Below are 23695 nucleotides of genomic sequence, written 5' to 3' on the forward strand. Positions count from 1 at the left end.
ACCCCGGCAAATTCTACACCAGCAACCAAGAGGGACCTGGCCACACTACCCATCCCTACCCCAGATCTCCGGGGATTTCCACCCCAAAGTTGGCAAGCTTATTTCTGGATTACAGAGATCCCAAAACGGCTGCTTTGGGGGATGAAGAAGAAGAAGAAGAAGAAGAAGAAGAAGAAGAAGAAGAAGAAGAAGAAGAAGAAGAAGAAGAAGAAGAAGAAGAAGAAGAAGAAGAAGAAGAAGAGGAGGAGGGAGGGAGGAGGGAGGAGGGAGGGAGGAGGAGGGAGGGAGGGAGGAGGAGGAGGAGGAGGAGTTTGGATTTATATCCCCCCTTTCTCTCCTGCAGGAGACTCAAAGGGGCTGACAATCTCCTTGCCCTTCCCCCCTCACAACAAACACCCCGTGAGGTGGGTGGGGCTGAGAGAGCTCCGAGAAGCTGTGACTAGCCCAAGGTCACCCAGCTGGCGTGTGTGGGAGTGCACGGGCTAATCTGAATTCCCCAGAGAAGCCTCCACAGCTCAGGCGGCAAGGAGGCTGGGAGGAGGCCGAACCAGTTCCTCCAGAATTAGATACCGCAACGAAGGCTGCTTTAACCTCCTACGCCACTGAAAGATCCCGTTCTAATCCCCCCCCCTATAATAATACTACGAAATGAAAATAAAAGGAAAAAATCACACCTACACATATATACGGTGACTTCCAGCTACCTCACTAAGGATCCAAGCATAAATCTAACTCCATGCTCATAATTAATATGTACACTTTTGTGACTTTTAGTCCTTCTTATAAAGTTGTCTTAATCCAATATGCAGTTTTCATTTAAGTCTTCAATCCCGCCGTTGTTTCTCTGATTGTGTATGTTTTCAATAAGTTGTCCGCAAAGGATTTCCAGTCTTTCAGAAAATTGTCCATATTCTTAACTCGTATAACCAGAGGTGGGATCCAGCAGGTTCTCACAGGTTCCCGAGAGTAGGTTACTAATTATGTGAGGATTTATGCCATTGATTTTTTGGGCTCCTTGAGTTCGCCCCTCCTCTCAGCAGTAGCGCGCAGAACTTGAAGCAGTCTAGCAGGAGGTGCACCGGTGTGCGTGGCAGCCTGCGCCTGCGTGCATTCGTTTCCCGCCCAAGGACCGGCGCAGCGGCTGTGTCCTTGCCACAGCCCCGCCCAGGAATGCCCCGCCCCCGGAATGCCCGGCCACGCCCCTGTCGTGCCCCGCCCAGCCCCATTGGCGCTACGCCACAGTTTGAGTCCCACCACCATGGGAACCTGTTCCTAAAATGTTTGGATCCCACCACCGCTTATAACCGCCGTCAGCCTTGGCCATCTCTGCGTACTCTGTGGCTTTCAAGATCCAGCCTTGTTTGATTGGAATTTTGTTGGGATGCTTCTTATGGGGTGGAGAGAAACTCAGTGGCTTGCTCATGGCCACAGATGCCAGCCACAGTTGGTGACACAGTTCTAAAGTTGCAATCCCGTTGGCACTCATCCACGCCGCTGACCCGGGAGAATATGTTTGCAGCCATTTGCCAGCTCTGGGACTTGAGCTTTTTTGCCCATCTTTTTCCAAGGGGAGGGAGGTATCCTGTAACAAAATCCCCTGAAAATGGATGGGAAATGGACCGGTGGGAAGGGAGGGGGAAATCTGTGAGCGCAAGAAGAGAAACAGAGGCCGGGAACGACAGAAACGGCCGCCCAGGGATGCATTATCAGTTTGCAAACGGTTGCCTCTTCCCCCGCTATTTCCTTTCAGCCAGACAAAGAGCTGCCATTACCGAGAGAAAGAGGCAATGCGAGGGATTGAATATCAGGCATCTCAGAAGTCTCTCGAACAGAAGCGGCTTGCCCCGTGCGTGCAGCGGCATCTAGTGTTTTAAAAAGAAACAAGCAGGTTTCCAGTCTGCATCTAGGCAGCTTTTCAACTGGTCTATCCGGCTGTCCCCTTTACCACCAGTTTTATCTGCACCACCGGTTATGTTGTGGAGCTCCGTGTCGTGAAAAACTTCCTCTGCCTGTTTTTTTCTGCTATGTTAAAGGGACAAGGAGATTTTCTTTTCTTGGGCAATCGAATCCTCATTGGTCACCGTGGGTGGAGGACATACCATGTTTCCACAAATATAAGACAGTGTCTTATATTAATTTTTGCTCCCAAAGATGCGCTATGTCTTATTTTCAGAGGATGTCTTATTTTTCTGTATTCTGTTCATGCTTGGCATGTATTCTGTTCATGCTTGGCATGTATTCTGTTTTGCTTGGCATGCTTCCAAGCAAAAACTTGGATACGTCTTACTTTCGGGGGATGCCTTATATTTCGTACTTCAGCAAAACCTCTACTACGTCTCAGACTAGATGGACTCTGGTCTGATCCAGCTGGCTTGTTCTTATGTTCTTATATGTTCTTATATGTTCTTATATGTTCTTATGTTGATGATGATTTCTTTCTTGTCCTTATTTAATATTTTGATTGTGCAGACGAAATCGTTCTGGCCTGAAACAAACTGGGTGTCAGCAGGAACTGAGCAAGGATGGGAAACGTGGGAAGGGTCTGCTGTACGAAAACGCTATTTAAAAAGGGCTTGGACAGATTTATGGAGGAGAAGTCGATCTATGGCTCCCAATCTTGATCCTCCGTGATCTCAGATTGCAAATGCCTTAGCAGACCAGGTGCTCGGGAGCAACAGCAGCAGCAGAAGGCCATTGCTTTCACATCCTGCATGTGAGCTCCCAAAGGCACCTGGGGGGCCACTGCGAGTAGCAGAGTGCTGGACTAGATGGACTCTGGTCTGATCCAGCAGGCTAGTTCTTATGTTCTTATGCTATTAACCCCCTCCTTTTTCAGCCGACAAGTTGTGAAGCTGGCATTTCTTGGCCTGCAATGCAACTTTTGAACAGCAGATGGTGCTGCGTCCCCGGCCATGGGAAGGCAATTGGCTTGAAGTCAGTTTCCTTTTCTAGGAGCTCAATTCTATTTGGAACTCCTCCTGCTGGGAAAAAGAAAATGAGTTTGGATTTATACCCCACCTTTCTCTCCTGTAAGGAGACTCAAGGTGGCTTACAAGCTCCTTTCCCTTCCTCTCCCCACAACAGGCGCCTTGTGAGGCAGGTGGGGCAGAGAGAGAGTTCTGAGAGAACAGTGACTAGCCCAAGGTCATCCCGCAGGATCGCAGGAGTGCGGAAACACATCTGGTTCACCAGATAAGCCTCTGCCACTCAGGGGGAGGAATGGGGACTCAAACCCAGTTCTCCAGATTAGAATCCACCTGCTCTTGACCACTTCACAGGTCACGGTGAGATGCGTTTCTCTCTGCGACATATCTCAACATGGTGTCCCTCTGAAGATGCTAGCCGCAGATGCAGGTGAAATGGTAGGCGCAAAAACTACCAGACCACGGCCATTCAGCCACGGACAATCCAGAATAGCCAGCTGATTCTTGCCACGAAATCCTTCAACAGTACAAAGAGAAGGATATTTTTCTTCCATCCATGGGGGTGGTATGAGGTGTGAGGCCATAGAAGATTTTGGAGATCAGGAAAAAAAATTCATGCATTCATTTCATTGCCTTCATTGATACCAAGGGTGTCCAATTCTGGCGCGTCAGATGCTCATGGATTACAATTCCCATCATCCCCTGCTGGCATGGCCGATTGGCCTGTCTTTCTCCACAATGGGAACCCAAACAGAGGACATCATCCACCTCTTCTCCATTGTATTCTCACAACAACCCTGCGAGGTAGCAAGACTGAGAGCGTGTGACTGGCCTGAGGTAACCCTAGCTAGCTTCCATGGCAGAGTGGGAATTCGAACCCGGGTCTCCATGATCCTAGCCCAGTGGTGGTGAACCTCTGGCACTCCAGATGTTGTGAACTACAATTCCCATCAGCCCCTGCCATCATGGCCAATTGGCCATGCTGGCTGGGGCTGATGGGAATTGTAGTCCACAACATCTGGAGTGCCGAAGGTTCGCCACGGTCTATCCCAGGGATCTGCAACCTGCGGCTCTCCAGATGTTCATGGACTACAAATGTAAAGGATTCAATGGTGTTGATGAGAGGGGCAGCCGCCTGGCCTTGACTACATTCCACAGCCCGGGCGATGGGCCAGCTTCTCCGGCGGAGACCTTATCTCTGCGAGGGAGATGAGCCCTCCGTCTCCTGGCTGGGAATCTGGGAGGGGGGATGGGATGGACAGAGTTATAACCTGTGTTTCTGGCGGGAGATCTTATTCCTGCTACCGCGCAGGCCCCTGGAGCTTTCTAAGACGTCGGAATAAACGGTCTTTTACACCAAAGAGCCTTTTATTTCTGCTTCTATGGAATTCCTTACATTGTGGCAGGAATCTCAATTCATCTATATTCCTAGTGCAGTGGACCTCTGGTGCCCTCGGCATGGAGAGGTTGGATAATTCTTGGGCAGTAGCGGTAGCCCCCAAAGAGGGCTCCGGACCTTTCCCTTCTGGATCTGGAGGAACCGGGCGGGAGAACGGGTCTCGGCTGGTGACTCTTTCCATTCCTCGTATCAGCACGAAGTCTTCCTTTACCCTCGCTGGAACGAGGGACGTGAAGACGACAATTAAGGGACTTACATGAGTCGCTTGGGCCGCTGTCCGCGGATCGAGCTCTGTGGATCGGATATCTACCCGTTTTCGTATGGATTACAAACCTCAGATGCAACTCCGTCACGGAGTGGTACGGGCCTGACCACCTTTCATGCGGCAACCCAGGAGTCCATCGAACGATTCCTGGACTCTTATTTTGGGTGATGTTCTCAAAGAACCACCGTGGCACAGCACTGGGGCCCATCCGAAGACCACCGGTGACACTGGGACTATACCAGGGATTGGGAGGGGTATCCGCATCGCCCTCCGATCGGACCCCCCTGATCCCCGGACCACGGGCGGGCACCTGAGATGCCCCCAGGAGCCACCGGTCCCTGGTACGATGGCGTCTTCAAGGCCCAGACGACGAGGAATCCTGAGAAAGCCTACACTCCCAGCCGGATCTGTTCCCTCTCCCATCGAAAAGAGAGCTGGGATGAGGAAGCGGGCTGGACTGCGCGATGCCCAAGAAGCATGGGCCCGTGAACGCCAGCTATGGGAAGCAGGAACGGGAACAGCTGCAGCAAGAGCGCGGAAACCTGCAGAGAGACCGGTTAAGTAGCAGCGAAAAGAAATCCAACTCGAATTTGACCGGTGCTGGCGATGCGCGCTTCCAACGGCAATATGCGCAGAATCTATCAGTCCGGGCGATAAAGTCCTTCCGGAACACTCCAAACTGAACTTACAGCGCCAACGCGGAAAGTGTTCAGGCCTTATGCACTCAAAGTGAACTTACTGCAGCTGTTCAACGGGACTAACTGGCTAAATTGGAACGAGAGAAAGCAGCTTTTACGCGCACCAGGATGCATTGACTCGCAAGGAGAGAGAGCTGGCTGCCTTGGAGAGGGAACTGAAGAAGCAGCAGACCAGGACAACCTGCTGGAGTCTACGCTTGTCACGGGTACAGCCGGCGCCCGAGGGGCGACGCTGCTGGGTCCAGCCACCTTCCAAGGACCGGCTCCCACCGGAACACCAGCGGCACCGGCGTTGATACCTCCACCGATTCCGGCCCCCCCTGCGCAACCGCTGCCTCAACCCGCTCAACCTGCGCAACCGCCGCCCCTGCGGGCGCCAAGAGCCGTGGAAAGGGGTTACTACAGACCTCCGATACCTGCCCGTTTCGACGGGACCGCTTCCAAACTTCCCTACTTCATCTTGCAACTCGATGCCCACATGGAGGACTATGACGATTTATACCGGTCTGAGCGCGAAAAAATACGGGACATCGGCTCAGTCCTGGATGGGGCAGCAGCCGACTGGTTTGTGACTCTTTTGAACCTGCAAGATGAAGATACTCGCACGGTACCCGCTTTCCTCCAAGCCTTAAGGGCTCGCTTCCAAGATCCGGGTGCGGAAAATGAAGCTATCCGCACCATCAAAACTATTCAGCAAGGCAACCGCTCGTTTGCAGAATTTGCCCGTGAATTTCGTGCGGCGGCTGCTCGACTTCCTCCTGAGTGGCCTGAGCGCATGAAATGCGAATACTTCTCGGATGCTGTCGACGGCAAGCTACGTGAAACGGTGTTTTTAATTCGGGTCCCCCGCACTATTGCTGATTGGATTGAATTGGGATCCCAGGTGGCGTCTCGCTTAGAGTACGCTCGTGCCGGAGGCCGCCCACGCCCGAAGCCTGCCACTGCGTCCACCAAGCCAAGTCCAGCCGCCCCTACCGAGACCACCTCCGAGCACCGTCGCCGACTGGGATTGTGTCTTTACTGCGGAGGTCCAGGTCATCTAGCCGCCAACTGCCCGAAAAAACAGAAGCCAACCGCTCCGGCCGCGCGCACCCCATCTGCCAAGCCACCACGCAAATCAGGGCCACCCCCAACGGGTTCGTCTAAGGCAGTCATCGAAGGCGACCCGGAGGAGGGGGAAGCAGCTGTCTGCCTTTCTTCAGCCCCCATGGACATGGGTTCGACTCCAGACGCGGTGAGTGAAGGCAGCGCTCCCATTACAATCCAAGCGTTTCTGGCCAACCCCGCTAAGCACACTCGTATTATAGCCTCAGCCCTTGTGGATTCTGGCTGCTCCCATTGCTTAATGCGGCCCCAGGTGGCGGAGGAGCTAGGTCTAGACCAAGTCCCCCTGGCTAAGCCCATACCATTCACCCAAATGGACGGCAGTCCTCTCGGGAGCGAAGGACCAGCCCAGTTCAAAACGCAGCCGGTTCTCCTCCGCTGCGCCGACCATTGGGAGAAAATTAGTTTTATTCTGGCGCCAGTGGCCAAACACTCTATAGTTCTGGGCATGCCATGGTTGTTGTTGCATGAACCTAAATTCCTTTGGAAAGAAAGGATCTTGGAATTCACTGACCCTCCCTGCGGGGAACACATGAATTGGGGGGAAAACTCGACTTCTCCTGACACACCCCCCCCCCTGGCTTCATCAGCGATTGCTCCCGATTCTACCGGCATCCCACCGGCGTACCAAGATCTAGCCAGAGTATTTCAGGAGCAAGAATGCGATCAGTTGCCACCCCATAGAGACACTGACTGCAAAATCGTAATACAGCCAGGGGCGCAACTGCCCAAAGGTAGAATCTACCGCATGAGTCCCAATGAGGAGAAGGAACTTCGTGCCTTCTTAGATAAGAACCTCGCTCGCGGGTTCATACGGCGGGCCACCAAACACACACATGCTGCTCCTGTATTGTTTGTAAAAAAGAAAGATGGGTCTTTACGGCTCTGCACAGATTACCGAGGTCTCAATGCAGTCTCCTTGTCCAATAAGTACCCTTTGCCTTTGATCAAGGACCTTTTAGATGCATTGGGCAAAGGACGCATCTTTACTAAGTTGGACTTGAGAGAAGCTTACTACAGAGTTAGAATTGCTGAAGGCTATGAACACTTGACTGCATTTAACACAAAGTTTGGACAGTTTGAATACTTAATAATGCCATTCGGGTTAAGTGGGGCCCCCGGAGCTTTTATGGCCCTTATCAATGAAGTTCTCCATGATTTATTGTACAAGGGAGTAGTGGTGTACTTAGATGACGTTTTAATTTATTCACAAACCATGGAGGAACATGAAGCATTGGTTCGGGAAGTATTGAAACGCTTGCTCAACAACTCCCTCTTTGCCAAACTTTCCAAGTGCTGTTTCCACCAAACCTCTATTGACTATTTGGGTTACCGGATCTCGCCCGAGGGCCTAAAAATGGATCCTGCTAAGATTGATGCGGTCCTCCAATGGCCTGCCCCTACCAACCGAAAAGAACTCCAATCTTTTCTAGGTTTTGCTAATTTCTATCGTGACTTTATACCCCAATTCGCTGAACTGACTCTCCCTCTCACAGACCTCTTACGCACTAAGGGTAAAGATCCACTGTCCGCCAAGCCCGGGGCCCCCCTTTCCTGGTCCGAAGAATGTCAGACAGCCTTTCAGCTTTTAAAGTCTGCTTTTACCACCGAACCTATCCTAAAGCACCCTGACCCGGATCTCCCGTTTGTGGTTCACGTGGATGCCTCGGACAAAGCGCTTGGGGCAGCCCTGTTGCAGAGAAATAAAGATGATAGGCTGGTTCCGTGTGCTTATTTATCAAAGAAATTCTCCGGTGCTGAACTCAACTGGACTGTAGGGGATAAAGAGACTGCGGCCATTAAAGTAGCACTCTCCACTTGGCGCCACTGGCTGGAGGGGGCTAAACACCCCTTTCAAGTTTGGTCGGATCACAAGAACTTGGCCGCCCTCTCCACCCCCCTCAAGATGTCCGCGAAGCAACTTCGTTGGGCCGATTTCTTTTCTCGTTTCTCTTTCACGGTCCATTTTTTCCCCGGAAAAACCAATAAACTGGCTGATGCGCTCTCGCACCTACCCGGGGAGGGGGGTGGAGCCAGCTTACGGGACATTCCGCGCACTGTTCTCTCCCCCTCCCAGTTGGGGCTGGCTGTCACCCGATCTCAGACATCCACTCCTCCTTCTCCACCCATTCCCAGCCTGATCTCTCCTTTCCTACGGGAACTTGAGGAGGCGGGGCTACGCGAGCCTCCGGCAGAGGAAGGCGACTCCCAATTGCGTTTGGAGAATGGCGTTTGGCGGCGGGGGGATTGTTGGTACGTGCCTCCCCCCCTCCGCAAACAGGTTCTCGAGGCCTGCCATGATGCCCGCTCGGCTGGACATTTTGGCTTTCTAAAAACTCTGCATTTGGCCCGCCGTCAATTCTGGTGGCGCGCGATGCGCAAGGACATTGAGACGTATATCAAAGGTTGCTCTGTTTGTGCAGAAGCCAAGACCGTTCCGGGAAAACCCCATGGTCTGTTGAAACCTCTCCCGGTGGCCTCCCGCCCCTGGGAAGTCATCTCCATGGATTTTATTACAGATTTGCCTGAAAGTCATGGCAACACGGTCTTGTGGGTGGTGGTGGACTTATTTTCCAAACAAGCCCATTTTATTCCATGTGCTTCCATCCCCTCCGCTCCTAAGTTAGCACGTCTGTTCATTCAGCACGTTTACCGTCTGCACTCCGCCCCCGCCAAGGTGGTCTCCGACCGCGGCCCCCAATTCATTTCAAAGTTCTGGAAAGCTTTTCTAGGGTTGTTAGGGGCCGCCCCGGCGGTCGCCGCCCCCTACCACGTTCAAAGTGACGGTGAGACGGAGAGAACGAACAGAACCCTAGAGCAGTATTTACGTTGTTACACCAACTACCACCAAGACAATTGGTGCGAGCTAATTCCGTTTGCAGAGTACGCCTATAACAATGCGGTTCATAGCAGTACAAAAAAAAACCCCTTCGAAATTGTGTCCGGTCGCTCCTTCCCGCCGTTGCCGCAACTACCTGCGGAAGCATTGGATCCTCCAGAGTTTCAACAATGGATTTCATCTCTGGCTGAGGGGTGGAAAACGGTCCAGACTGCCTTACAACAGGCTAAAGACTCCCAAAAGCTGCAAGCGGATAAGCACCGCTCGGATTTCCCTCTGCGTGTGGGCGCCTGGGTGTATTTGTCTACCAAAAATCTCAGAGACGTGCATAAATTTTCTAAACTAGGCAAAAGATTCGTGGGACCTTTTCAGATTACTAAAGTGATTAATGATGTCACTGCCCGATTGGATTTGCCTAACTCTCTTAGTAACATTCATCCTGTCTTCCATTCCAGTTTACTCAAGGAGGCTCCCGTTTCCGATGCCTGGCACGACCCGCCGGAGAGACCCCCACCGACTATTATTGATGGCCACAAGCATTACGAAATTGACGCCATCCTGGACTCTCGCTTTAATCGCAAACGCTTGCAATATTTAGTCTCTTGGGTGGGATATTCCTCTGGGTATAATCAATGGGTTTATTCCGAAAATATTGACGCCCCCGCCCTTATTTCTGCTTTCCACCGTGCCTTTCCGCACAAACCTGGAGGGGAGGGGTCTTTTTTAGGGGAGGCAGAGTGTAAAGGATTCAATGGTGTTGATGAGAGGGGCAGCCGCCTGGCCTTGGAGACAAACTAGTGCCCTTATTGGAAGGTGTGCCAGTACTCTGCTTTTGTCCGGGCTTCCTCTTTATGGACTTATAGGGCCCAACTTCCCTTTATCAGTTATTGTTTTCTACCATCCTACTTCTTTCTATTGACAAAAGAGCCTAAACATTTAGCCAGCTGTTCTTGCTTCTGTATCGGAGAAAGAGCAGACTCAGAGGGCAGACCGGGGTCAGTAAGAAGACCTCGAAAACAACTCAGTTCATAATCTCATACATTCCCATGTAGAACTGAGAACAAAGGGTATTTCGTCCAGGCTTTTTCCTGATCTGGCTAGTAACGAAAGCCAGAAAGCAAAAGGCCGACTGTGGTTCATCTTTAATTGATCATAATTAAAGCATAAAATCATAAAGGCAATGCAATTGGAGAAAATATCAGTATGGAAACTGAACAAGATTTTCAATACGTTTTGTCTCTTGGCGCCTACACCCTTTGGATGAGAGGAGGGATACAAATGTAGAAGAGGGAGACCTGGGTAAGCTAGTCTGTGGTTGGAAGGACAGGGGTGTGGGAGTGGCCAAATGTGGCCAGATCGATGAAGATTGACCTCTGGGGCCCTTAACTTACCTTCTCAGGTTCTCCACAGGAGTGAGTGTTTCCCATCTTCTTAGAGCGCTTGAGAGAGAGTTCGCTGGAACAAGTTATGGGTGATGACACCGTTTGCCCCCTAGATGCAATTCCTGGTCCCCTTTCTCTCTGCAGCCAGACCTCTCGGTTCTTGGTGGACGAAGAAATGGCTGTGAAGTGGATCTCCTCCCGGCCTCCCATCCTTGTCTAAGATCCTCCTCCCACTCCTCGGATTTCAGGGTCAGAAGCCACAAAAGGGATCCTCGCGATATCCTCAGGCCAGCTTAATAGATCTCCTCCTTTGAAGTGTTCCCACCCAAAGGTGAGGTCACACCCTAAAGATGCCCTCTGGCACATCTCCTTCTGGCGGAAAGGAGCCAGGAAGGAGCTGGTTTTCTCTTCTGCTGTTTTCACAGATTGAAAAATCGGGCAGGTTTCTTGGGTTTGGCACATGGTGACCAACCTCCAGGCAGAGACTGGAGATCTCTGGGAATTTTAGGTGATCCCCAGACAGGAGACAGCATTTTCCCTGGAGGAAACGGCCGCTTTGGAGGGTGGACGTTACAATCTGTCCCAAACACACACACACACACACACACACACCATATCACCATTTTCCAACCTGGAGCTGGCAACCTGAGAACTTGGGCACCATGGCCACGCTGACAGTGGTGGGATCCAAAAATTTTAGTAACAGGTTCCCTCGCCAGCCCCCCCCCCTCAGAAGCAAAGGGGGCAGAGGGCGTCCCCTAGGGCAAACCCACCTGGAGCTCCAAGGCCAAAATCCTGAGTTGGATGCCCCCCCCCCCATGGGCAGCCACCCCACCACTCATCCCCAAAAAGAAACTTTTTTTGCACCCGGTCATTTCCCTAAATCATCATCAACGTTATAGAAAATGCCCCAACTCCCCAAATCTGAACACAGCCATGCGGTGAACACACACAGGTTCTTTGATGGAGACTAGATGGTAGATAAAAAGGCAACCTAAAGGCTGAGAATCCATGAATTTGCAGTACCTGGAAGGGATTAACCCAGTTCAGGGAGTGACATTATTCGTCGCAATTGCTATGTGGAACCTTTCATGTTTCAAAGGCAGGATGGATGCCTCTCGGGGAGGCGAGAGGCTGAGGTGGGAAAGCTGACCCCATTAGGAACCCCTCTCGGCACACAAACAGTCAATTAGGTAACCCCCTCGGGGAACTGGGTGAGAACCTGCGGGATCCCACCTCTGGCCACGCAGCCCAGAAACCCCACAACAGAAACAGAGGCATTATCACAAGCTCATCTCGGTGAAATCCCTAATGCAACCATAGGTTCTTAATCCGTCTTTTAAAAAGGGATAACACACTTTCACCCTAGCAGGATTCAAGCAGTCCGTAATTTATCACAGTAATAAGACGATCCGTTGCCAAAGCCAGGCAGTCCCAAAAACAAATGTAGTATTTAATCTCACTTAGTTTTACTATTCTATCTTTGTTTACATCTTTGTTACCCTCCTAGGGAGGAGTCCGGCTGTTCCCTCTTTTTGGAGAAGCTTTTAATGAATTGGGTTATGGGACGCCTGTTATTATTGTTTTGACCGCTGTTTTAATGGATTTTAATGGATTTTGGTAGATGTGGCAATTGTTTATGTGGTCACTATTGTGATCCTTTGTTATACATTGTTTTAGCTGTTTTATTTATGATTTTAGCTGTTTTATTTATGTGGACTGAAATTCGTTGTAATTAATCACCGCCTTCCAGAGCCCCTTCTCGAGGATGGGGCGGTATAAAAAGTTGAAAGAAAGAAAGAAAGAAAGAAAGAAAGAAAGAAAGAAAGAAAGAAAGAAAGAAAGAAAGAAAGAAAGAAAGAAAGAAAGAAAGAAAGGATGGATGGATGGATGGATGGATGGATGGATGGATGGATGGATGGATGGATGGATGGATGGATGGATGGATGGATGGATGGATGGATGGATGGATGGATGGATGGATGGATGGATGGATGGATGGATGGATGGATGGATGGATATGTTGGCAGCTTCCACTTATTGCACCTTGAAACCCCTTAGGGATGGGGCGGTATAAAAGATGAAATGGAATGAATCGAATGAATGAATATGCTGATCGCTTATTGGCGCACCTCGGCCCAGAGCTATTACCGAGGATGGGGCAGTATAAAAGCAGAATAGATGAATGAATGAATGAATGGAATGAAATGAATGAAATGGAAATGAGATGGAAATGACGAATGAATGAGATGAAATGCAATGAAAATGAAAAATAAATAAATAAATGAAATTAAATAAAATAAATAAATAAATAAATAAACAAATAACAATAAATATGCTGGCATCGCTTGTTGTGCAGACCTTACCCAGGAGCCTCCCCTTGGGGATGGAGGCTACGGTATAAAAGTTGAATGAATGGAATGAAATGAATGAATTCCATGAATGAATGAAATGAAATGGAATGAATGGAATATGCTGGATCTGATTGTGCACTGCCCAAGAGCCCTCTCGGGATGGGGCAGTATAAAAGTAGAATCGAATGAATGAATGAATGAATGAATGAATGGAATGAATGGAATGAATGAATGAAGAATGAATGAATGAATGAATGATATGTTGATCGTTGATTGTGTAATCCCATCTGTGACCGCCTGTGTTCCCTTGGGATGGGGCGGTATGTGTTGAAATCGAAGCTTGAATGATGAATGAATGGAATGAATGAATGAATGGAATGAAATGGAATGAATGAATGAAATGAACCAGATCTAAGATAGATAGATAGATAGGATAGATAGATAGATAGATAGATAGAATGGAGATAGATAGATAGATAGATAGATAAGGTGATAGATAGAGGATAGGGATAGATAGATAGATGAATGAATAGGAATAGGATGAGATGATAGATGAATGAATGAATGAATGTGTTCGAAATGAATGAATGAATGAATGAATGAATATGCTGATCGCGATTTATTGCACTGCCCTAGAATTCCTTCGGGGATGGGGCAGTATAAAAGTAGAATGAATGAATGAATGAATGAATGAATGAATGAATGAATGAAAAATAAATAAATAAATAAATAAATAAATAAATAAATAAATAAATAAATAAATATGCTGATCGCTAAGTTGTGCAGAATCACTTCCAGGAGGCCCTGGGGACATGGGGGGGGTATAAAAGTTGAATGAATGAATGAATGAATAGATGAATGAATGAAATGAATGAAATGAATGAGATGAAATGAAATGAATGAAATGAATGAATGAATATGCTAATATTGTGCACTGGCTATCCTGTATAGAGGGATGGGGCAGTATAAAAGTAGAATGAATGAATGAATGAATGAATGAATGAATGAAAAATAAATAAATAAATAAATAAATAAATAAATAAATAAATAAATAAATACTGTTGATCGCTGTTGTGCTATCACAGTACAGAGCCCCCTTTAGGATGGAAATGTATAAAAGTTGAATGAATGAATGAATGAATGAATGAATGAATGAATGAATGAATGAATGAATGAATGAATGAATGAATGAATGAATGAATATGAAGACGCTATTGTGCACTGCCCAGAGCCCTTCGGGGATGGGGCAGTATAAAAGTAGAATGAATGAATGAATGAATGAATGAATGAATGAATGAATGAATGAATGAATGAATGAATGAATGAATGAATGAATGAATGAATATGCTGACGCTATTGTGCACTGCCCAGAGCCCTTCGGGGATGGGGCAGTATAAAAGTAGAATGAATGAATGAATGAATGAATGAATGAATGAATGAATGAATGAATGAATGAATGAATGAATGAATGAATATGCTGACGCTGTTGTGCACCGCCCAGAGCCCCTTGGGGATGGGGCGGTATAAAAGTTGAATGAATGAATGAATGAATGAATGAATGAATGAATGAATGAATGAATGAATGAATGAATGAATGAATGAATGAATATGCTGACGCTATTGTGCACTGCCCAGAGCCCTTCGGGGATGGGGCAGTATAAAAGTAGAATGAATGAATGAATGAATGAATGAATGAATGAATGAATGAATGAATGATAGATAGATAGATAGATAGATAGATAGATAGATAGATAGATAGATAGATAGATAGATAGATAGATAGATAGATAGATAAATAAATATGCTGACGCTGTTGTGCACCGCCCAGAGCCCCTTGGGGATGTGGCGGTCTACAAATCCAAATCCAAATAAATGAATGAATGAATGAATGAATGAATGAATGAATGAATGAATGAATGAATGAATGAATGAATGAATGAATGAATGCCTATACCCATATTTATATAAAACATCACCTCCTCTGCTCACCCTGGGCTAGCTCAACCTCCTCGGATCTTGGAAGCTAGGCTAGGTCAGTCCTGGCTAATATTTAGATGAGGGGCATAAGCTGGGGTGGGGGCACGGGACTCAAGCCTCCCCAAGCCGAATTTCCTGGCAGTCGGACGATGCTAGCATCATGGGTAACACAACAGAAGGACGGGTGCTAAATGAGAAAAAGCACCCACTCAGAGTAAACCAAGGTGGATATCATCGGTTTTATTTAAAGCACAAAAAACGTAGGCAACAAATGAGATCTGCATTAACATCGCAGGTTCTTTGATAGAGACTGGTGAAGTCTCATCTTGAGCCCAGGGAAGGGAAGGCCGAACAAAATCCAAACTTGCAGACTCAAATTTGCAGACGGTCCAAATTTGCAGACTTGCAGACTCAACTTTGTTTAGGAAAAAGCTTTTTTGATTCCAGAAAGCTTCTTAAGATGACATAGCCTGCACTGTGCCATTCAGGCTCGACTTTATTCTGGAAAACATCTTCAGATAACATGTACTGCATAACACCACTCGTAACAAATGCGTGGCTTTGTTTCTGATCGGAAAGGCCACTTAAGATCACCGGGCTCTCTTCCACCCTGTATGACAAACTTGAACTTGCCGCAATCTGAAATTAACGCAAAGACTTTAATCTTCAGCGGAAGAAACCTCTCTGACTGAATTTCGATTTGTATTTCTGCGTGGCGTAGTCTGAATATTGATCTTTTGTGCTCCAAATGAAAATATTGATTCTTTTTTTTCATGCTTTCAGTGAAACCGATGGGGTGCTGCCTGGTTTGATCTTTTTAGCGGGGGGGGGGGGGGGGGCTTTTCCAGGTAGCATCATGGAGCCGTTGGGGCGGTCCGATTCTCAGGTTCGGTGCCCCCTGCTCAGCTTGGTCGCAACTTGAGTTGCTAGCAAGCCAGCCCAGAGCTGGAGCAGCAGTGGCGCAGGAGGTTAAGAGCTCGTGTATCTAATCTGGAGGAACCCGGTTTGATTCCCAGCTCTGCCACCTGAGCTGTGGGGGCTTATCTGGGGAATTCAGATTAGCCTGTGCACTCCCACACACGCCAGCTGGGTGACCTTGGGCTAGTCACAGCTTCTCGGAGCTCTCAGCCCCACCTACCTCACAGGATGCTTGTTGTGAGGGGGGAAGGGCAAGGAGATTGTCAGCCCCTTTGAGTCTCCTGCAGGAGAGAAAGGGGGGATATAAATCCAAACTCTACTCTACTCTATTGTTCCTGCGTTTTTGCACAGATAAGAAAGGGAGGTGCCTTTCGGTTGATAATTCTGTTTGCAAAGCCACAAGAGAAAGGGAGAGAAAAAGAAGGGTTTTGAAAGAGAGAGATCGACCCACCTAGCTATCAGAAGGCCTCAGGCATGTATTTCCCTGCAAACTGCAACACACAAATATTGAAGCAAACACAGCTAGATTATTTGTGGGGGAGGAATAAGATTTCAGAAGTCAACGCTGCCTTGGTTGGTATTTATTCTTTGGTGCATTTATTATTTAATTTATAGGCCACCACCCCCACCCCCCACCCCCCGTGGTGGAATTAAAGCAACTTGCAGAAAACCCAGTCAAAACCCAGTCACACTGTTAATACTTTATGGCGCCTTAAAATTCCACTCCAGTGAGGGAAATGAAGGGAAATCATCAGACCGGAAAGGGAAAGGAAATAGGGACGGAGAGGCTGATTCTTTTTTTTTTTTAATGCAATGGTTTGTACTGTTTAGAACTCTTCTAAAGAGTCGAAAAAGCAATTTTCAGTTTTTGGAAGGGAAAAAATACACACATACACACAGAGAGAGAGAGAGAGAGAGAGGTGGGATCCAGCAGGTTCTCACCAGTTCCCGAGAGTGGGTTACTAATTATTTGTGTGTGCCGAGAGGGGGTTACTAATTGGGTCTGCTTTTCCATTAGAAATTCCACTAGGTCCAAAAATCATAAAGTCCTGTTGTTTCCTATGTGGCTGGTTAGCGAAGGTAGAAAACGGGATAATTCTCCCTGTTGGGCTGTTTTAAAAACATGTTTTAGAAATATGGTAAAGTTCCTTGTTTAAGGAAAGCATCCTTCTTTTGATTTCTAGAAACAAAATGAAGTATTTGAAAGCATTAAGTATTTGACAGGCAGTCAAATAGAGGAGAAGTAGTTGTTTCTGTTGGCCGTAGACGATAGGACTTGCTCGAATGAGTTTAAATTATGGACAGAAAGATACCAGCTGGAAATTAGGAACTTTTTTTTTATAGTAAGAGGTTTTTACAGTAATTATTCATGCCCCGCCCCCGGAATGCCTGGCCACGCCCCCCGTCGTGCCCCGCCCAGCCCCATTGGCGCTACGCCACTGTTTGAATCCCACCACCATGGGAACCTGTTACTAAAAATTTTGGATCCCACCACTGTGTGTGTGTGTGTGTGTGTATCTTGATGCAGCACAAGGAATGGCATGAAAAAGTACTTGATCCAGAAGCAGAGATTGCAGAACATATTTCACCCTCCTGCTGACTCCAAGGGACCGTCAATAACTGTAAGAGCGTTCCACCCCCAACATTTCCAGTTTCACGCACTGCACATCCTCCTCCTCCTCTTGCTTCTTCAGTGGGGGGTGGCAGTCCTTACTTCTGGGCTTCCCAGGGGTATCTGACTTGCCACTAATGGAAACAGAGCAGTGGCTTCCACTGACCACTGAACCGATCCCCCGGGGTACTTTTCCATTCTCACGTGGGCTGCAGGATTACTGTTGAGCAACAAGAATTAGCTTTGTGGCGGTAGCAAACACTCTTCCAAGAAATCCGCCGTTTCTGTCACGGGCCCTTAAAATCGGCAAAGCTGAAATGGCACGGACAATTAATTCCACCCGGGACCCGCCGCTCACGGCATCCTGGTTTTTATTTCTGTGGCAATTCAGTGGGGCTGGGGCGGTGTGTGTGTGTGTGTGAGGAGATTTACACCATTAAATAAGCCTCAATGTTTTGGACGGTAAAGCCAGCCAGATGTCTTGCGCTACTGTAGAAATGCTCCCAGTGGGAAAAAGGAGAACGGCTTCAGGGTGGTCTTTTCAAACGTGCCGGTTAATGGGGGAGAGAAATAAAAGGCACGAGGAATCAGGGCTGACGTTCGTATGATCTTTGAGCAGGAAAATGTCAATCTGACAAGACCAGAAGAAGAAGAAAAAGAAGAGTTTGGATTTATATCCCCCCTTTCTCTCCTGCAGGAGGCTCAAAGGGGCTTACAATCTCCTTGCCCTTCCCCCCTCACAACAAACACCCTGTGAGGTAGGTGGGGCTGAGAGAGCTCCGAGAAGCTGTGACTAGCCCAAGGTCACCCAGCTGACGTGTGTGGGAGCGCACAGGCTAACCTGAATTCCCCAGAGAAGCCTCCACAGCTCAGGCGGCAGAGCTGGGAATCAAACCCGGTTCCTCCAGATTAGATACACGAGCTCTTAACCTCCTACACCACTGCTGCTCCAGTACACACATACACACATTCTACAGTAGCGCAAGAAGTCCTGCTCTGGCCACTCCCGTCCATGGATCCCCAGTATCACAGAATCAGAGTTGGAAGGGACCCCCAAGGGCCATCCAGTCCAACCCCCTGCCATGCAGGAACGCACCATCAAAGCAGATGGCCATCCAGCCTCTCTTTTAAAACCTCCAAAGAAGGAGACTCCACCACACTCCGAGGTAGTGCATTCCACTGTTGAACAGCCCTTGACCCTGGGAAAAGCAGCTTCCGATCTTCCAAAATAATGTCCTCGTTTTCGTTCAGGAAGAGTCATTTCATGTTGTCCCCCCCCCCCCCCCCCCCCCCCCCCGGTGCTTTTTCTTCCTGCTCAGTTATTACCCTGTGCTGTATCTTCAAATGTCGGATCCCGCGGACCAAGAAGGAGATCGAGGCCCGTTATGCCAAACGGAAAGCCGCCAAAAAGTACGCCGACAAACTGGATGGGGTGCCGCCGCTCAACGAGCTCACGGAAATACCAGGAGGTATTGTCCCTCTTCTGTCCTGGTGCATGTAAAATAGGACTGCGAACGCCAGACGGGCATCAGTGCCTGCGCTCGCCCTGGCAAGTGGCGACTCGTTTATATAACCTGAGGATTTGTTACAGTCCCCTTGCAGTGTAGACTAGTATTCTTTATCTCATTATGGGTGGGAGGCGCAAATCAAAAACTTTTTATTGGCATCATAAACTGTACAAATGAATAGTGATCGCAGAGTAGTACAATCCTGGTTGCAATCTAATGACATAACACAGGTATTGGTTGTGGTGGGTTTTCCAGGCTGTGTGGCCGTGGTCTGGTAGATCTTGTTCCTAATGTTTTGTCTGCATCTGCGGCTGGCATCTTCAGAGGTGTATCACAAAGAGAAGTGTGTTACACACTATGTAACACACTACTCTCTATGTAATACACCTCTCTCTGTGATACTCCTTTGAAGATGCCGGCCACAGATGCAGGGGAAACATTAGGAACAAGATCTACCAGATCACGGCCACACAGCCCAGAAAGCCCACAACAACCAGTTGAGTCTGGCCACGAAAGCCTTTGACAGTACATAACACCGATACTTGGCCACCATTTCAGATAAAGAACAAGAATCGTTGTTTAATAGATACAATTTTTTTTGTTGGCGTAGGAGGTTAAGAGCTCGTGTATCTAATCTGGAGGAACCGGGTTTGATTCTCCGCTCTGCCGCCTGAGCTGTGGAGGCTTATCTGGGGAATTCAGGTTAGCCTGTACATTCCCACCCACGCCAGCTGGGTGACCTTGGGCTAGTTACAGCTTCTCGGAGCTCTCTCAGCCCCACCTACCTTACAGGGTGTTTGTTGTGAGGGGGGAAGGGCAAGGAGATTGTCAGCCCCTTTGAGTCTCCTGCAGGAGAGAAAGGGGGGATATAAATCCAAACTCCTCCTCCTCCTCCTCCTCCTCTTCTTCTTCTTCTTCTTCTTCTTCTTCTTCTTCTTCTTCTTCTTCTTCATGAACGAATAAAGGGGTCACAAGTTGGACCTGACTATCTTATAAAACAGGCAGCGGAGTAGCATACGAATTACAGATTCCGTCTGCTTCATGGCGCAATCAGAGATGCTGTCCTGGGAGGGGATTATTAGATGGGGTGGGAGGTTGCCTGTTGTGCACCTGTTGAGTTCATGAGTGAGTTAAGATACGAACGCTGCCATTTTCAGCTCAGCCTCTCAACCTGTACGTGGCCTAAATGCAAAGATCTCATCTCATCTGGGAGTAAAAAGTACCGGCAAAAACGGGTGTACCCCATCAATTGAGCTTCCAGCCATGAAGCTGGTTCTCAAATGCTTTACTTTATTCCCTCAGGCCCCTTCCGCACAGGCAAAACAATGCGTTTTCAAACCACTTTCACAACTGTTTGCAAGTGGATTTTGCTATTCCACGCTGCTTCAAAGAGCACTGAAAGCAGTTTGAAAGTGCATTATTCTGCATGTGCGGAATGAGCCTCAGCTTTTGCCATGCCTTTGTTTTCCTGTATTTCCATTCATTGTCCTTTCTGGTTCTCTGCATTTTCCAGGCTCCACTGAAAGCCTACCTACCCTCTCAGGCCAAGTCGAATCCAGAGCTCTCAACGCCCTCCCGGTGGTCAAGGAGGAAGATGAAGTAAACCCCCAAGGCCACTAGGAGGCGCTCTCTGTCTACTTTCTTTCTACTTTCCTTCTTTCTCGCAACGAGACCTTCGCGGTGAACATTTGAAGCTCCTGATCTCCTTCTCATCGTTTTTCGAGACTGTCTTCTGGCATGTTGTGGTCTAATTCTGGCATTTCCTGCTTTTGCTCTTTCCTTCTGTAGGGACATACAAACGGAGGGACCTAAAAGGTCATTTAGTCCAACCCCCCTGCACAACACAGGAAATTCACAACTACCTTACCCCCATTCCCTAAGTGACCCTTGCTGTATGCCCAAAAGGAGGGGAAAAACCCTTGACAGTCCCTGGCCTAGCTGGTCTGGAGGAAAATTCCTTCCTGACTACAAAGTGGCAATTGAAGAAGAAGAAGAGTTTGGATTTATACCGCACCTTTCTCTCCTGTAAGGAGACTCAAGGTGGCCTACAAACTCCTTTTCCTTCCTCCCCCCACAGCAGACACCAGGTGGGGCCGAGAGAGTTCAGAAAGAACTGTGACTGGACCAAGGTCACTCAGCAGGGTTTACGTGGATGAAGAAGAGGAGTTTGGATTTATACCCCACCTTCCTCTCCTGCAAGGAGACAAGATGGCTTACAAACTCCTTTCCCTTCTCCCCGCAACAAGACACCTTGTGAGGCAGGTGGGGCTGAGAGAGTTCTGAGAGAACTGTGGCTAGCCCAAGGTCACCCAGCAGGAATGTAGGAGTGGGGAAACACATCTGGTTCCTCAGGCGGAAGAGTGGGGAATCAATCCCAGTTCTCCAGATTAGAATCCACCTGCTCTTAACCACTACATCACACTAGCTTGAGTCTGTCATGTGCCATCAAATTGCAGCTAACTTTCAGCGCCCCCTGTGGGGTTTTCCAGCCAAGTGGGTAAGAAGGTGGTTTGCCACTGCCTTCTCTCCAGAGTCTTTCTCGGTGGTCCCAATCGAAGTACCAAACCTGTTTAGCTTTAGAGACCGGGCTGCGCAACGCCATTCCACCTGCCTGTCCGCCAGTTGGCTGTAAAAGGAAATTAGAATCGTGCAGGAATTTGCTATGTGGAAACACTGCCATGGGCATTTAATGCACTCTGAGATAACGGGTGCACATTTAATTGTATGCTCATAGGGCACAAGAGGCACATATACACTGGCCCGTGCCTCAGATTTAATCTATGGGGATGGGGGAGAGAGAATATCTAAGAAGTCCTGCTTACTAAATCCAAACAAGGTATTCCCAGAAGGTGAAAAAGAGGGACAATTTATCAGGAACGGGGACCAGAAACTGGGGCCGGTCGGAGTCTCCGGTTCTTCACTTTCATGTAACATAAGAACATAAGAACGAGCCTGCTGGATCAGACCAGAGTCCATCTAGTCCAGCACTCTGCTCCTCACAGTGGCCCACCAGGTGCCTTTGGGAGCTCACCTGCAGGAGGTGAAAGCAATGGCCTGCTGCTGCTGCATGGTAGTAAGAAGGAATTTAGCTGTGTCAGGCAGGACCATAACTCAGAGATTCCTTAAGGGGAAAGGAAATACTGAAAGGTAACTTAGCTCCAGGAGGGCAGAGAAGAGGATTTTGATAGCAACTAGGGCATCAGTAGGTCTTAATGAACACTCATGATTTGAGATACTTCCAGGTTGAAACTATTTTCTAGGGAATCCAAGCATTTCAGTACAGCCTTTTCATACTGTACTCTCAGAGGCAAGGACGTAGGGGGGGGGGATTCTCGGGTTCAACCCCCCCCCCATTGCATGTCCGAAGCTCCATCCCCCGCTTGTGGGTTTTTTTGTATTTTAAAGTGTTTTTTGTTTTTGGCCTGCAGGGGGTGCAGTTTTTAAGCTAGCGGCACCAAGATTTCAGGCTATCATCAGGTGACACTCCTGATGATACGAGCCAAGTTTGGTGAAGTTTGGTTCAGGGGGTCCAAAGTTATAGACCCACAAAGGGGGTGCTCCCATCCCCCATTGTTTCCAATGGGAGCTAATAGCCGATGGGGCTACCCTTTTGAGGGTCCATATCTTTGGACCCCTTGAATCAAATTTCACTAAACCTAGGTGGTATCATAATGATAGTCTCCTGCAGACACCACCCAGGTTTGGTGAAAGTTGGTTCAGGGGGGTACCAAGTTATGGACTCTCAAAGAGGGTGCTCCATCCCCCATTGTTTCCAATGGGAGCTAATAGAAGATGGGGGCTACATCTTTGAAGGTCCACAACTTTGGACCCCCTGAACCAAACTTCACCAAACTTGGGTGGTATCATCAGGAGAGTCACCTAAAGATACCATGAAAGTTTGGTGCAGCTAGCTCAACAATTGCACCCCTGACAGCAGACACCCTCCAAATTTCCCCAGATTCTCCTTTTAAATCCACCCCCTTTTGCATGGATTTAAAGGGAGAATCTGAGGTTCCCAGATTAAACATTGGAAGCGGTGCTGTTTCAGGATGGAAGATAATCCACCCACTGGTGGGATTCAAATAATTTAACAGCCGGTTCTGATGGTGGGAATTAAAATAATTTAACAACGGATTGTTTACAAGCACCATTTTAACAACCGGTTCTGCCGAAGTGGTGCGAACCGGCTGAATTCCACCACTGAATCCACCCCAGAACAGCATCACTTTCAACGTTGTTTTAACTGGGGACCCCAGATTCTCCCTTTAAGATGGATTTAAAAGGAGAATCTGGGCTCCCTAATTTAAACACCATTGAAAGGGATGCTGTTTGGGGGTGGATTCCAGCATCACAGCAGCTGCCTATGGGGGGGCCCCCTCAGATTTTGCACCAGGCTCCATTTTTCCTAGCCACCCCTCTGCCTGGAGGGGAGGGAAATGGGACTGTTGGCTACCAGCTGGAAGCTCAGCCGGGGGGGGGGGCAGGGCAGGGGAGTCTGCCAACCCTGGCCTCGGAGAGCTGCTTTTATCAGCACTGAGGCAGGGGGTGGGGCTTGGGGAGGTGTGGCCACGGCCCCAGGGGTGGGTGGGGGTGTGGCCTCACCCCCGAACCCCCCCCATAAAGAATCTATACCTACGTCACTGCTCAGAGGTACAGATTACATCAAATATACAACTCCATACCTAAATGGTCAGGCAGAGTCCCAGACACTCTTG

The 23695-nt window shown here is 48.5% G+C and overlaps 1 protein-coding gene across 1 annotated transcript in view; it reads left to right on the top strand.

Moving 5' to 3' along the window:
* TMIE (transmembrane inner ear) overlaps positions 1-23695 on the top strand; it is a 36109-nt gene that overhangs the window by 4401 nt on the left and 8013 nt on the right. The window contains exons 2-4 of the mRNA XM_048510512.1: positions 10756-10860; positions 15085-15166; positions 18792-18941. Of these exons, the coding sequence (XP_048366469.1) occupies positions 10756-10860; positions 15085-15166; positions 18792-18941 (337 nt within the window). The remainder of the gene's footprint in view (positions 1-10755; positions 10861-15084; positions 15167-18791; positions 18942-23695) is intronic.

Source organism: Sphaerodactylus townsendi, linkage group LG11, assembly GCF_021028975.2.
Source record: "Sphaerodactylus townsendi isolate TG3544 linkage group LG11, MPM_Stown_v2.3, whole genome shotgun sequence".
In the NCBI taxonomy this organism is placed as follows: Eukaryota; Metazoa; Chordata; class Lepidosauria; order Squamata; family Sphaerodactylidae; genus Sphaerodactylus; species Sphaerodactylus townsendi.